The sequence below is a fragment of the Mandrillus leucophaeus genome, unplaced genomic scaffold (genome assembly GCF_000951045.1).
Source record: "Mandrillus leucophaeus isolate KB7577 unplaced genomic scaffold, Mleu.le_1.0 Scaffold682, whole genome shotgun sequence".
In the NCBI taxonomy this organism is placed as follows: domain Eukaryota; kingdom Metazoa; phylum Chordata; class Mammalia; order Primates; family Cercopithecidae; genus Mandrillus; species Mandrillus leucophaeus.
In genome coordinates this window covers 839,504-854,345 of record NW_012107386.1, presented here as the reverse complement: position 1 = coordinate 854,345, position 14,842 = coordinate 839,504, and the positions used below count along the sequence as shown (strand labels likewise).

The following is a 14,842-nucleotide window of genomic DNA, read 5'->3' as shown; positions in this document are numbered from 1 at the left end:
TCCTGCCTCAGCCTCCTGAGCAGCTGGGATTATAGGTGCACACCACCATGCCTGGCTAATTTGTTTTTATTTTTGGTAGAGATGGGGTTTCACCATTTTGGCCAGACTGGTCTCAAACTCCCGACCTCATGAGTTAGCCAGGTATTTATTATGACAGAGGAAAAAAAAGTAGTCCTAAATTTGGAATAAGATGAACTAATTATTTCTCTTAATTTCAACCCAGCCCTCAACTTAGCAGATCAAATAGCTTCATGAGGCTTCTTTATGTTTTCCTTTCTGTTGAACTGATTTGTTATTCTTCTCTGTTTTCCTAGACAATTTAATAGTGCCAAAAAAATGAACAAGTCCTCCTGACAGCTGCCTTTGCATGTATATTTTCTTCTCAGTAATGAAATAATTTAAAAGAATCTCCTAATATGTATATAATTAGTTACAAGTCTGAAAAATATTTGATTCAAAAACTCTAGGAATATATCAGTTTTCTTTTAAAACTCAATAGAAGGCTAGGATTAACAATAACAAGAGAGACAGCAATAACCAAGTGATACACAAACAGTCGTCACTGCCAATATAAGCCAAGTGTTGAAAGGACATAGAAAAATACAATTCTTAATCACAACCTACCACAAGGATAACTCAGTACTTGGATGTCATCAATGGCAATATAACCACTTCTCCCTCCTGAGACTTCGGCTTCAAATATTACCTGTCAAAAAGAAACAGAAAAGATTTACAACAATCATTTTCAAAGAATGTCTACAGTGGAGGGGAATAGCTAAATATATGCAAAAGTGAATCTAATTTTTGTTCAGTAAGAATTAAAAATGTAACCTTTTAATGTAAGTAATTTCCTAAATCTTGTATACGTAAACAAATCAAAAAACAAAATTTGAAGAACAATTACATTACAGAGGTTAAACAGCTTACATTTTTTAAGTAGCTATTATCAACTATTGTTATATTTCCTGAAGAGGAAATATATAGGAACAGAATGACTAGGCAGACATAGAAAATCTCTTTAAAAGTAAACTTTTGCCTATTGACTTTCTCCATTTTTGTTGTTTACTTAACATACATGGAGCACCTACTATGTGCTAAGCAGTATGCAAACCACTGAACACATTAATATAATAATCTGAGTTTTAAATAGCTGAAGTTCCAAGGAAACTTGATACAGAAAGGGAAACAAAATGAGGGAGAAAGTAATGAAGTATGTTTAGAACATTTCAAATTTGATTTGCCTATGATACACACAGGGGAAAATGCTTAAGTAATAACTAGATAGATTTGGAAGAGAAGATTATCAGTGTAAAATAAAGGTATAAATTTCAAAGTTATCTGATGAAGGATATCAGTTAACTCCATGGAAAGGAATAAGCTACTGATTTGAAAGTTAAAGTGATTGGTGAGTAAGATGGCATAAGCAGATAAATAAGAGAAGAAAACTACTGGAAATGAAAGGTCAAGACTGAAAAGGCCACCAATGGATATAAAGTCAACATCGAATGGTTAAGAAAGGAAGGGTGGTACCAGGAGGTGTCAAGCAGGTCAATACTCCTAATAAAAGGATTAGAAAAGGCCAGGCGTATTACAATAACAATAATTTAAAGATTTCAGATACGTGTGTAAACAATGGCATCCAGATGCACACACATTTTAGGAGGTGAGAGCCTCTCTGATGTTATCTAATAATCTCCAGCCATTTTATTCTTTCCCATGGGAGTATCTGCCAATTCTGAGATCAGGCTATGGTTCTAGCTTAGTACAGCCTGAAAATCTCTATTAGGAAGTGGTGAAAACCTCTAGTAGGAGGAGGTGAAAACCATGAAAGCTTGGTGCAGTTGTGCAGAAACAGAACAGCAACTTGAAAATTTGGGAGGCTGACTTTTCCAAAAAGACATAGGTAAAGGCAAATAATATCTAATATAAGAAAGAGGTCAAGAGAAACCGAAACTAGTAAGCATCACTTGGGGTTAGCTCTTAGGTATTCTCTGGTAAACTCTGCCAAGACATTTTTACTGTGGTGGAGGAGGAGAACCTTGATTAACTGGGCTGATAATAAGTAACATTTGTCAAGCACTTACTATATAAAGTAGACTGTCCCAAGCTATACACAATCACACACATACATACACATAAATTGATTTAATCCTCATTACAATCATATGAGGTAGGTATTATTTTCATGATCATTTTAAAGAAAAGCAATTGAACCAAGGCATAAAAGCTAACAAGTGGTGAAGTCGGGAATGGCCTGAGCTATCCTGCCTCTAGGTTGTTTTTGAAAACTTTACTACATTGCCTCTCAAGAAAAAGAAGACACAGAGTATTTCATTTAAGTAGACTTTAGAGTTTAAATTTCCTTTAAATGTCTAAAATGTTAAGTAAATTTTAAAATCAAAAAATGAATTTCGTTTTAACTAGCACACTGACTAGACATTATATTGACAAGACAGCAGTATGGTTCCATTAAACTCTTTCCAGTCTCACACCGTACTCTTACAACCACCCCAAAGTCAGTAACAATGAGACAAGGTAAGCCGCCGGAATGGATGGCTCGTCTCCCCTCCAACTGTCCCAATCATAAACCACCTGTGTTACTTCTTTTCCACTCCAAGCTTGCCCTTTGTGACAATTGATGTTTTCCTGGAATAAAATGAAAGTGAGATGGAGGATGGGGTCTTTGTGGTAAGCAGAATGCTTCATGATGGAAGGATGGCTATCTATGAACACAGGAGGGTGCACAATATGCGTATGCATATGATTTATATTTTACATAAATGTATTTGGTGGGAACGTAATTCCTATGTCATTTTCTAAATACTGGAACAAGAGCTTAGCAAGAAATGAGGATAGGATCAAAGACTTTAAATAATGTATAACTTGAGACAACTCTGGTATAGACCACTTTTTCAGGAGTGAAAAAAACCTGTATTATACTCCAAGCCCTCCTGTTTACAGATTCTTAAGGATTCACATAAATTTGAGATTTGAAACTTTTAGAGCTAAGTCTTAGCCCCATAATGTGAATATAATACAGCTTTCAAAAAAACTTTTCTAAGGATTAAATAATAGCATACGGAAAGGTGCTATCTAAACTAAAAAGTGTGATTGTCAGCAGTGTTAATACCTGAAGTCTGTATAAATGTATCTTAGGAAAATAATTTTTATTTGTTTGATTAGTGGTTTAAGCAAAGAGAAGTTACAGAAAAAAAGGTTTTTAAAAATCATTTTTGAAAAAAATTACATTCTAATAATAAATACACATCATTGTTGGTTATTTCAGTTTCGTTGTCAGTATTCATTAAATTATTTTAACTTCTAGGTCTATCTTAGCTTCACTTTCTTGAATTGTACTTTAATCTCGTACTTTAAACAAGATTACTATACCCCTGAGAAAAAGTTTCGTATGTGTTCATTTAAATTGAGCTTTATTCAGGACAATAAATTGAGGCCTTGATTTTAAAGGAGGCAAAATTGGTTCTTTATTTTAAAAAAAATAAAAAAGTTTCTCTTCTTAGTGACCTCATTTTCCCTGCTAAACGTTGTCTTTGCCTCATTAACGAGAGCTAGAAGAAATTTCTAAGATCAGATTCCTTTACTGCTAAAGATCTAATCAGCTTTATCACTTCAACAGAGCCCTCAACTTGTAGGGCTCTTCTGTCCAGTCAGGGGAAACAAATCTCAATAGCTTAATTACGCAAAGCGAGCTTGGGCTAATGCTCAGGTCAGATCTAATGCTTGATGTCAAGTAGTCAACCAGGCTTCCCAGAAGAAGAGAGCAATGAAAGCCACACCAGATGTCAACTTTAAACCAACCAGGAGGCCAGCCTGGGAGCAGAATGAACGGGCTCTGCTTTCCAAGCCGTTTTTACTTCACTCCATTACCTGAAACACTGAAGGTGATGATTCTAATCAAATTTTTGCTCCTCCAGCAACAGTCCTGGATTATTAACTAAATAAGTGAAATAAAATTGAATTACACTTGGGGGAGATGGGAAATCCTAAAGAACAAGGACAACTTTTTCCTCTAGCAAACTGAATGATTCCAGAAGTGTCTCCTATAATGGAAAGCTGAACTGGGTGTCCGGAAGCCTGGGGTCTGGTTGTTGGTCTACTAACACATGTAACCCAAGCAAGTTATTAATAACTTGGGTCTTTGTAGTCTCATCTTGACAACACTGCCTTTCCCTACATCACGGGTTTCTTGTGAAGACTGAATGGTATATGTGAAATGATTAAATAATACATGAAATATGTAATATAAGATATTACAGATACTAGAAAAATCTGAAAAAAAAATTCCCCTTAATATTCTTCCAATCTATCATAGTGTTAAGAGCCCAGGCTCCAAAGTCAGATACATATTTGATCATCTTTTTTTTTTTTTTTAATGAGACAGACTCTTCGTCTGTCACCCAGGCTAGAGTGCAGTAGCATGATCTGGGCTCACTCTAACCTCTGCTTCCCAGGTTCAAACAATTCTTAGCCTCCCCAGTAGTTGGAATTATAGGCACATGCCACCACGCCTGGCTAATTTTTGTATTTTTGTAGAGATGGTGTTTCAACATGTTGGCTAGGCTGGTCTCGAACTCGTAGCCTCAAGTGATCTGCCTGCCTCAGCCTCTCAAAGTGCTGGGATTACAGGCATGAGCCACCACACCCAGCCTAGCTCATACCCTTTAACTGTAACTTTAGCTTATGTAAAATGTAAACCTCAATTTCCTCTTCTATAAAGGAAATTTTATAGGGAAGATTAAATGAGTTAATGCACATAAAACATTTAGCACATCTCCTCACACACAGTAAGCATCCTATGTTAAGGGGCACCACTGTTATGAGCAGAAAATAGCCATAAAAGATACATGTACTAAAATCATATTTCTTCCATTCCCTTCTCCCTCCAATAAAAACCTAACCCCCCAATCCCAGTTTGGAAACACACGAATAAACTAGTATTTGATTCCTATAAATCTCCTTAAATTCCTGTTTTTTATTTTAATATTTAAACATTAAATTTTGCTAACATCCAAAATAAATCACACATCTGCCTTCAAGGAAAAAATGTGCCCAAATCAAAACCTGTTTCTAAATATCGATGCCCAAATTTCATTAACAAATAAAATAGGCATCTGTAACACACACAAAGATAGAATAACGCTACAGATCCAACCCTATGAGTACCAGTAAAGCACATGAATCTGCATCTTTCATAACAAGGTGCGACCTCTAATTTAGGAACTGTAGTTAACTTTGTGTCCTCAAAGCTCAAATACTGTCTATCAAAAAGTAGACATTCAACAAATGATAACAGGACTATATACGTGTGTGTATGTGTGTGTACATATATGTGTGTATGTGTATACACATTACATAGATATGCATATACATAAAACATCATTACATATAATTGAATTCTACCATGTGAAACTTAAACATTGTAGTTCCACAAGATGTATCCTCAGTCTTTTTCTCTCTTTGCCCTATACTTTCAACTCTGACAAGACTGAGGAAGATGAGGCTACAATGAGGACAGAGGGAAATGAAAAAATACATATTTAAGTATGTAGAACTACAAAAGGAAAATGGAAGTACATGGCATCACAAAAGCTAATAAAAGCGTATCTAAAGGAGAAGAGATGTCAGGAACCCAATGCTGGTCAAATACTACATAAAATGGTTATTGAAAATGCCCCTTATTTGTGCCATTGAGATCAGAAGTGCCCAAAGAAAGAGCAGTCTGTATGAAGAACAGAAGTGGAAACCATACTGGGCAATGAAGAACACGGTGAAGGCACAGAGACAGCAAGGTTAAGAATGCTGACAGGAAGTTTGTCTGAACGGATAAAGATAAATTTGACTAAGGATAGAAGAAGATATAGGATCAAGGAAAGGTCAGTTTTTTTTTTTTTTATTTTTCTTATTACTCTTAAGGTAAGAAACACTTAAACATGTTTAGATATTGATGAGGATAATTCAATTTGGTAGTGAATATTTGCATATATACATGAAAGAAGTGATAACTGTTAGTGTGAAGCAGGATAAAATCCAAATTGCAGGCTGTAAGAGGGGCTCTCTCTGCCTTTTTTACAGTAAGAGGAAATGAGAAGATGCATAAAAATGTAATTTCTAGGACTGGTAGCTAAGGAAGTTTCCATTATATGGCTACAATTTTCTTAGCTATAAGTAATGTACTGGTGAAAAGAAGGAGTGGTTGAAGTCCGGAGAAAATTGAAAGGAGTTGAAATACAGAGTAGAAGAACAAAGAGAACTGAACAGAAAAATATAGTAGTAGAATTTCCAGTTATATTTGAACCCAATTGAAATTGATAACCCTGAATTTCTAGTGATCAAAATCTATCAGGTGGTGTGATTTTTAAAAAAAACAGTATTTTTTTTTTTTAATTTAAGCCCAGAAAAAGTGGATAGAATAAAAGTCAGTAAAGAGTTTATGGAAACAGCAATTGTATAACAAAAGTTATCACAATGAAATCAAATTTTGATTTCATTTGATGATAAGCAAGTTAAGTTGATGAACTAGCTAAAGACAGATGGTTTGATGGATTGGAACTCTCCATGAAGTTACTGGATGATCTAAGCAAAATGAGTATAGCAGAAGAAGAAAGGTTTATGCTTGGGAAGTATGATACATATGAATAAAGTTAGAACAGTTGTGCAATATTACAACATCCGTGTAACCAGAGTAGTAAACAGAGGGGTGACCTTTGGAAGTGGTGAGGTGAAAAAACTATCCAGGTGCTTTCCACACATATACTGATGTTGTCAGTAGGATGATGAGCCTCGAAAGTGGAGATAGCAACTCTAAATTATGCTGGTACCCAAGTTCATGATGAGTAGACAAAATGATTTCAGGTCCAGTGGAAGCTAATAATAAGGATGATCATGTGGTTGAAAGGGAAAAAAAAAAAAAACACACACACAACTAAAAGGTGCAAAGACATTTCTTACATTATATGGTTTGGCTGCGCCCCCACCCAAATCTCATCTTGCATTGTAGCTCCTATAATTCCCACATGTTGTGGGAGGGATCTGGTGGGAGATCATTGAATCATGAAGGCGGTTTCCCCCATCCTGTTCTCATGGTAGTGAACAAGTCTCACGAGATCTGATGGTTTTCAGGAGATTTGAGGTTTCTGCTTTTGCTTGATTCTCATTCTCTCTTGCCAAGGCACATAAGAAGTGCCTTTCACCTTCCACCATGATTGTGAGGCCTTTAGCTACGTGGAACTATGAATTTATTAAACCTATTTTTCTTCCCAGTCTCAAGTATGTTTTTATCAGCAGCATGAAAATGGACTAATACACCACCCATTGACCTAAGTTACTTGGGAATTAATATCTTCTCTCTTAGAGAACATTTGGGAAAAAGTGTCTGTAGGCTATAGCCATGAACAGATCATGATTATAATTACATGATAAACTCTAAGTAAACATTTGATGTTTATCTCCTTTACTAAAATATAAACTCATTGAGGGCAATGGCTTGTCATGTTCCTCACAACATCATTGAACCATATGAATCCTGTTGAGAATCAGGGCTCAAAGAGTCCCAATATGTCACAGAAAACAATAGATGGATTAACTGTTTTGCCTGAAAGGGAAATATGGGAATAGACATTTAGCTCATTTTTACTGAACTCACAAAATTGTGTTGAAATAATACAATGACACTCCTTTGAGAAAGTTCTAGATAATTTTCCCGAACTATATTAGAAATCATGAAAACACAAACCTCCCTTGAGCAGCTAAATAATGCTCTAAGGCATAAATTTCTGCTGATAGGCCCCAGAAGATTTTGTATAGAGTAAGTCCAGTAGCTACATGAAAACTTAAAATTCTAGAATCTAGTTACTTTTCAAATGTGAATATTCTATTTTCATTCATACATAAAGATCAATATACACATAACTGACAGGTGATACCAAAGTGCAATGTACAACTAGCAGTTACTGTCACTCACTGTAGCTCCTCTCATAGACACTGTCAATTTGGAATTGTGGTTTCTCAACTGAGAATCAGCAGAAAATATGAGAGAAAAGGAGCTTCTCTTCGTCAGACCCCTGCAAGTCAGGCTGGTTTGCCTATTGACTCATGTAATAGTCCACTTCTAAGAGTCTAAAGTGTGAAAAGGCCTTTAGTAAAGGCCTTCAGACCCTGAAACTGCTGAATTCTTATCAACCTTTTCCTATCGGTTGTTTACTTGTTTATTTAGTTCCCGAAGGAGATATATACCTGCAATCACAAAAAGATACATAGATAAAATATGTAAGCAAGGGAAATACGTGTATACTCTTTGAGTTTAGAGGTGCTAAAGTCAACTATTTGACTATTTGTAAACTCTTTGATTTTAGAGTTACTTGAGAAAGTAATGAGGGGGTTCTAATTATATGCCAACTAAATATGGAAGGCAATTAAGACATATAATCAAGTCCAAATTGATTCTTCATCTAACCCCTATGAAATTTCAGATTTTAGCTATCCTTAGCACTTCTATGACTCAGATGCATAATTTTCCTTAAGATGTCCTGAGATTAAAAATGGCTGGATCCTTAGAAAGATTAGTCCTATCAAGACTTCACATAAGGATTTTACTGTCTACAGGGAGTAATTAGGGCTCCAGAGATTCTAGAAACCAACAGTCTCTTACCTGAATACATACAGGCCTTTTGCATAGTTACAACATCTGCCACTCAGGAGGAGCGACTGTACAGGTTTAAATATTCTTTCACTTTCATATATATATATGTACACATACACACATATATACACATGTCCACATACTTCTATGTATCCATATTTCAATGTAATTAATATTACAGTCACAAATTAATTTTAGAATGCTAACACTGTAATGTTACCAGGTATTCTTTAATAAAACATCAATGTATCCAATTACAAGGGCTTTGATTACAAAAATATCCTGAGGTTTAGCATTACCAATTGCCTACACGATGAGAAGGACTACCACATTATCTAATAGGGATGACATCAGGTATAACCACAGTGCAGTGGCTTGAAAAGCAGCTGCAGCACCACCCAACTGCAACCCTTTCAAGAATGATATTGTGTTTTGCCTAATAAACAACAGAACATCAGTCAAAGCACATGGCAGTGTCCAGGTAACTGTAAAAAGTCAGGACCACAGATCGAAAGGAGAATATAAAACCTAAGAGACTTCATACCAAAGTAGGCTGTGTAAAAGAAAAGCCCAAAGAAGGAGATTTTCAGAAGGTTGCATACTGAAATGAATATGCAAGCATAGTACATTCCTATGTTTCAAATTAGCCCAGGGGGTTGACTCTCCCTAATGTAATCGCTAAAAGTATCTAGAAGATCTAAATAAATCAATGAACAATAATCATTTCAGAGCATATGCTAGAATGTTGAAGTTATAATAATAGTCCACTAGTTATTTAAATTAATTCTGCATTCCTGAAATCTTGCACTTGTAAATGATTATCAACGGTGTTTTTAATTAGAATAGATGTTGATGCAGGTTTATATGTATCAAAAACACATGACTTCTTAGTCTTAAAGTGACTAAGACAGACTTCTCACATCTGAAAACAAACCCAAAACCTGAACTGAGAATGAATAACTTTAACAATATAAACCCACAAAAAGTTCTTGTGTTCTCTGCATATTATCTGTAATATTAAAATGGCTCTGGGGGTAGAAGGGATTATATACTTGCTTTCTCAAAAAGGTTTTGATATAGACCCTCAAGGTAAGACAGAGACACACACACACGTACACCCAGTCAATACAGTGCACACCAGAGTTCCCAGCAGCAGAGCCCCAACTCTGAGCCACAGATCTCAACTCAGGTCCCAGTTCTGATCTCAAGAGGTCATTGCAAGGATTAAAACACATTACACACAAATTAGGAGGTTTCTCATAAATGTCAGCCCCTTTCCTGACCTTTGCCAGAAACTGATTCAACATTGATATACCTTTTAGCTCTTCTGTGCTATAAAAACAGCACCACAAACTCACTACCTTGCTCATTCCTAACGTCTGACATCCCTATCACTAAAGCCCCTTTCCATGACCCCTTTTCCAGTTCAATTCAGGGCCTGCGTGTGGTGAAGCTGCCAGAGACTAGAGACCACAGTATAAGGTATGCCAACCTCCTGCTCTTTTTGAGGCTTCCCAATTCCAATATAGGCAGAGAGACAGGCAGAGCATAATAATACATTCCAAATGCCTTAAATATGAAACTCAGAAATAAAAAATTGAAATAGGACCCACTATTCATGGCTCAGTCTAATTTACGTTAGAATATGAGTTTAGCAAAAAGAGAGGAAAACCAAAAAGGCAATTAGAAGAGGAAAATGAAAGTTTACTGAAATAATTCAAGATCTAAAAATGCCCTTAAACACATTTTTCATCCTATGGATCTGTCCTTAGATACATAAGCAAGCAACTTACACCATAAAAGATCTGGTATAAACTGAAAGTGGGGAAGCAAAGAGCAGCAGAAAATTCATCAGCAAAATGTCATTTCTGTATCTTTACTATCATAGCTCCACCATCTGGGTTATATTTTATAGTTAGTTGTCTGGGACAAAAATAAAAGATGACTGGTTAAGGTTTCTATTTCTATCAACATGACACTGAATTACAGTACTATTTTTCCTTGCTTCCAGAGATGTGCCATTTGTCTTCCTACAATCCACAAGCAGAACCTTTTAAATTTTAGCACCAACAGTCCAATCTTACATAGAGCACAAGTACATCACTTCACCTGCACAACTATATCTGAAAAAAAATGCTTTCAAACTAAGAGTAAGTCTGTTCTTAACAAATTTAAATGACTCTCAAGAGCTTTAATTTATACTTATGAAACTCAAGAAAATTAAAATTAGTAGTTCAGCCTACATGTACCATCATACTAAATATCTATTAACATACGAAATCTGATGACACTATGCATTTACAAAGAAAAGCAACCTTTTAGTAAACCAGATGATTAATTTTGTGTGAAGAGATAAGATAAATGGATGTGTCTACATCCAGGCAAAGTTCAGCCAGATGCTAAACTTGAGTTTTCACATCACAAATTCAAATATATTAATAAGTAATTATTTTGTTTAAATCTCTTGTAGTAAGAGAACTCTCTACTTACATAATATTGATTAAGGAATTAAGTAATTTCAAAAATACCATGAACTTTCCCTACTGGAAAAAAAACAGTTATGGTTGGAGGGGAGAGGGCAAAGGTTTTGACATAAAGTTTGTAAGATTAACTATTTTGCATACTCTTAGTTGAATTTAGGGATAGAAAACCTGTGAACTTTTATTTTCTGTTTTATTTTACAAGACAAATAGTCAAGAACAGTGATATCTTTAGCTATATAATATTTAAATAGTACAAATATAATTACATATTATTATATAATTTATGATGTTAATGCTTTTAGCTAGTAAAAGCATAGCTGAAATTGAAAAACATTTATGAACAGATGTTACAAACAATACGTTTGACGGTCAGGTTCAACAGGAGAAAATAATGGGGAACTTTAGAAGATACCCCAGAACAACTAAAAATAATGGGTGCATACACACAACTATGCATATATATATATATATATATTTGTCTTTCTTTCTTAAAACATATATTTAAGATGAAGACACCAAAAGTATATCATTCACTTAATTCTTTGCAGAAGATGAACTCAAATTTTTGCCAATATGCTTAAGAAAATATTCATGTGTCATGAATCAGCAAAAGATGAAGTTTGTAAGACTTTAAGAATCTTGCTAAAAATTGTAAGGCAAAATATTTTCATCTAGAATACTCAGAGATTATTCAGAAGTTAGTCAAAAAAAGAAAGAAATGACGTCCTTTTGATATCACAAGCTTTTTGAAGAATACCTATAACCTCTCTGGGTGTCCAGCAATCAGTAAAAATGGGCTGAAGCAGAGAATTTAAGAAATACGAGGGAGAAATAAATCCTTGGAACTTTTTGTACAATTACAAAGGCTTGAAACTATACTTTTAAAATAGGCCTGATTCATAGACCAATTTTGTTACCCATATAAAACAATATAAGTGGAATAAAATTAGGGTTTTGTTTTGTTTTTCTTGAGACGGAGTCTCGCTTTATCGCGGAGGCTGGAGTGCAGTGGCGCGATCTCAGCGCACTGCAACCTCCAACTCCCGGGTTCAAGTGATTCTCCTGCCTCAGCCTCCTGAGTAGCTGGGATTACAGGCGCAGGCCACCATATCCTGCCAAATTTTGTATTTTTAGTAGAGACGGAGTTTCACCTTGTTGGCCAGGATGGGCTCCATCTCCTGACCTCGTGATCCGCCCTCCTCGGCCTCCCAAAGTGCTGAGATTACAGGTGTGAGCCACCGCGCCCGGCCCTAAATCAGATTTTAAGGATTGATGGAGAGAGAGAAACTCATCTTCATTGAGAACACAATATGGGAGATGGTGAAAAAGACGAGGGAAAGCATTAATTTTATTGGCAGTATTTAGTCATAAGAGAGGGAAAGTACTAGACATTATAATGACCAAGTGCCTACTTTAATAGTGTATAGAATAAAAACTAATCTAAAATGATTTAGGAGGACTGAAAGAGCCACTGAAATGATTTTAGATGTTGTCTATGAAAACAGAAGGCCTTTGCCAAAGACATCAGGAGATATTTAACCTGTTTAACCTTTGTACTGACTCCACATATTGGCATTAAAGTATGAACAAATTATCAAGATGCTGAAGGCTGAAAAATACTGCTAAGACAGATCAGGTCAAAAGTTATCAAAACATGGTCCTGGCACCAACAGCATCAACAAAACCCGGAAACTTCTTAAAAACTCTGTGGGTGGGACCCACTGATCCATGTTTTCACAGCTCCTACAGGTGATACTGATGCAGGCTAAAATGTGAAAACCACTCATCTAGGCTGATCTCCAAACTGAGCTAAAAGTTACATGACAGTTTCAATCCTATAGGTTTGTCTTCCTTCAGAACATTTTCCTTTTCAAGAAAAAAAAAAAAAAAATCCGTAAGTACATTCTTAGGTTTTCTTTAGCAGATACCCAGCTAAAACAAAAGTATAAGCCTGTATAAAATACCAATTTTTTAAAATTTGAACAATTAGCCATGTGTTTATTCAACAAAAAGAAATTTATAGAGTGTCTAATATTTGCTGGACTAACATCTGACAGAAAGAAATACCTAATTTTTGGTCCCTGTCCTCAAGAGAGTCACAATGTGGCAGCAGAGATAAGCATGGTAGGAAATAACTATGGCACAGTTATTTCTGATAAAGCAGAGTTAGAACACTAAGAGAGTTCAGGGGAGAGAGAAAATTAATCCACCTGGGAAAATAGCAAGACTTCAGAGAAAGCGACCTTTGAAACATCTTTCATTCACCCAGCACTTAGTGAACACACACTAAATATTCTAGCCGCTAGGGATACGAAGATGGATAAAAGGCAGAGCCACACCTTTTAGAAGGTAAACATCTATGACATATGTAGAGCACTAACGTAGAACAAGACAAAGAGTAGGCAAACTATTTTCTTTCTTTTTTTTTTTTTTTTTTTTTTTGACACGGGGTCTCGTTCTGTCGCCAGGCTGGAGTGCGGTGGCGATCTTGGCTCACTGCAACCTCCGACTCCCGAGTTCAAGCGATTCTCCTGCCTCAGCCTCTGGAGTAGTTGGGATTACAGGTGCCCGCCACCACGCCCGGCTAATTTTTGTGTTTTTAGTAGAGACGGGGTTTCACCATGTTGGCCGGATAGTCTCGATCTCCTGACGTCGTGATCCGCCCGCCTCAGCCTCCCAAAGTGCTGGGATTACAGGTGTGAGCAACCGCGCCCAGCCCTAGGCAAATTATTTTCTATCTGGGAAAGCAGATGATGATTCAAAAAAATAAAAATAAAAATAAATAAAAAAGATTCCAAGCAGTTACTGCAAAAAAAAAAAAAAAAAAGAGGGCATTACAGATCAAATAAGGTGTATTTGCAAAAGATTGACAAGAGGAAGCATAACGAACTATTGGCACAAGCAATTTTATAGAACATCTAGTTAGGAAGAACAGAACAGAAGATATAAAACTTGGGAGATGGCATGGCTCATGCCTGTAATCCCAGCACTTTGGGAGGCCAAGGCAGGGGGATCACTTGAGGTCAGGAGTTTGAGACCAGACTGACCAACAAGGAAAAACCCCATCTCTACGAAACATACAAAATTAGCCAGGCATGGTGGCACATGCCTGTAATCCCAGCTACTAGGAAGGCTGAGGCAGGAGAATTGCTTGAACCTGGGAGGCAGAGGCTATGGAGAGCCCAGATTGCGCCATTGCACTCTAGCCTGGGAGACAGAGGGAATCTCCGTCAAAGACAAAAAAAAAAAAAAAAACAATAAACACCTGGGAGATAGGAAGCTGGGACCTTATCTTGCATGGACTTCTATGCCACAAAAAGAAGTCTGCCTTTTTTTTTTTTGGAAGGTGTTGTAATGGCTTTAAAGGGTTTTATATGAGGGATAACGTGATTTGCACCTTAAAAAGGTTAGTGTGGTAACAACAACCAGATCCAAGAATTGGAATATCATCAGAAAGACCTAAACATGTAATAGTATACCGAAATATGCTTGGATATTAGTCAACCAATCAAGAAATATTTATTGCATACCTACTTGTACAATAATGTGGAAAGATTTAGATTGTAGTGCTATATTAACATACATATTTATGCAGAGATCAAACACATTATATATTCAGGAAAACAAATGTGTGTATGTAATTTTTTAATCCAAAATGCAACAACAAAACAAGTGTTTAAAATAAATAAAAGTCTCAGAA

General features: G+C 36.0%; 1 protein-coding gene across 7 annotated transcripts in view; it reads right to left on the bottom strand.

The window, feature by feature from the left end:
• Positions 1–14,842, bottom strand: part of PTPRK (protein tyrosine phosphatase, receptor type, K) — a 594,458-nt gene that overhangs the window by 301,522 nt on the left and 278,094 nt on the right. For all 7 annotated transcript variants that reach the window (XM_012002300.1, XM_012002301.1, XM_012002302.1 and 4 more), the window contains one exon: positions 625–706. In XM_012002300.1, coding sequence (XP_011857690.1) covers positions 625–706 — 82 coding nt within the window. The remainder of the gene's footprint in view (positions 1–624; positions 707–14,842) is intronic.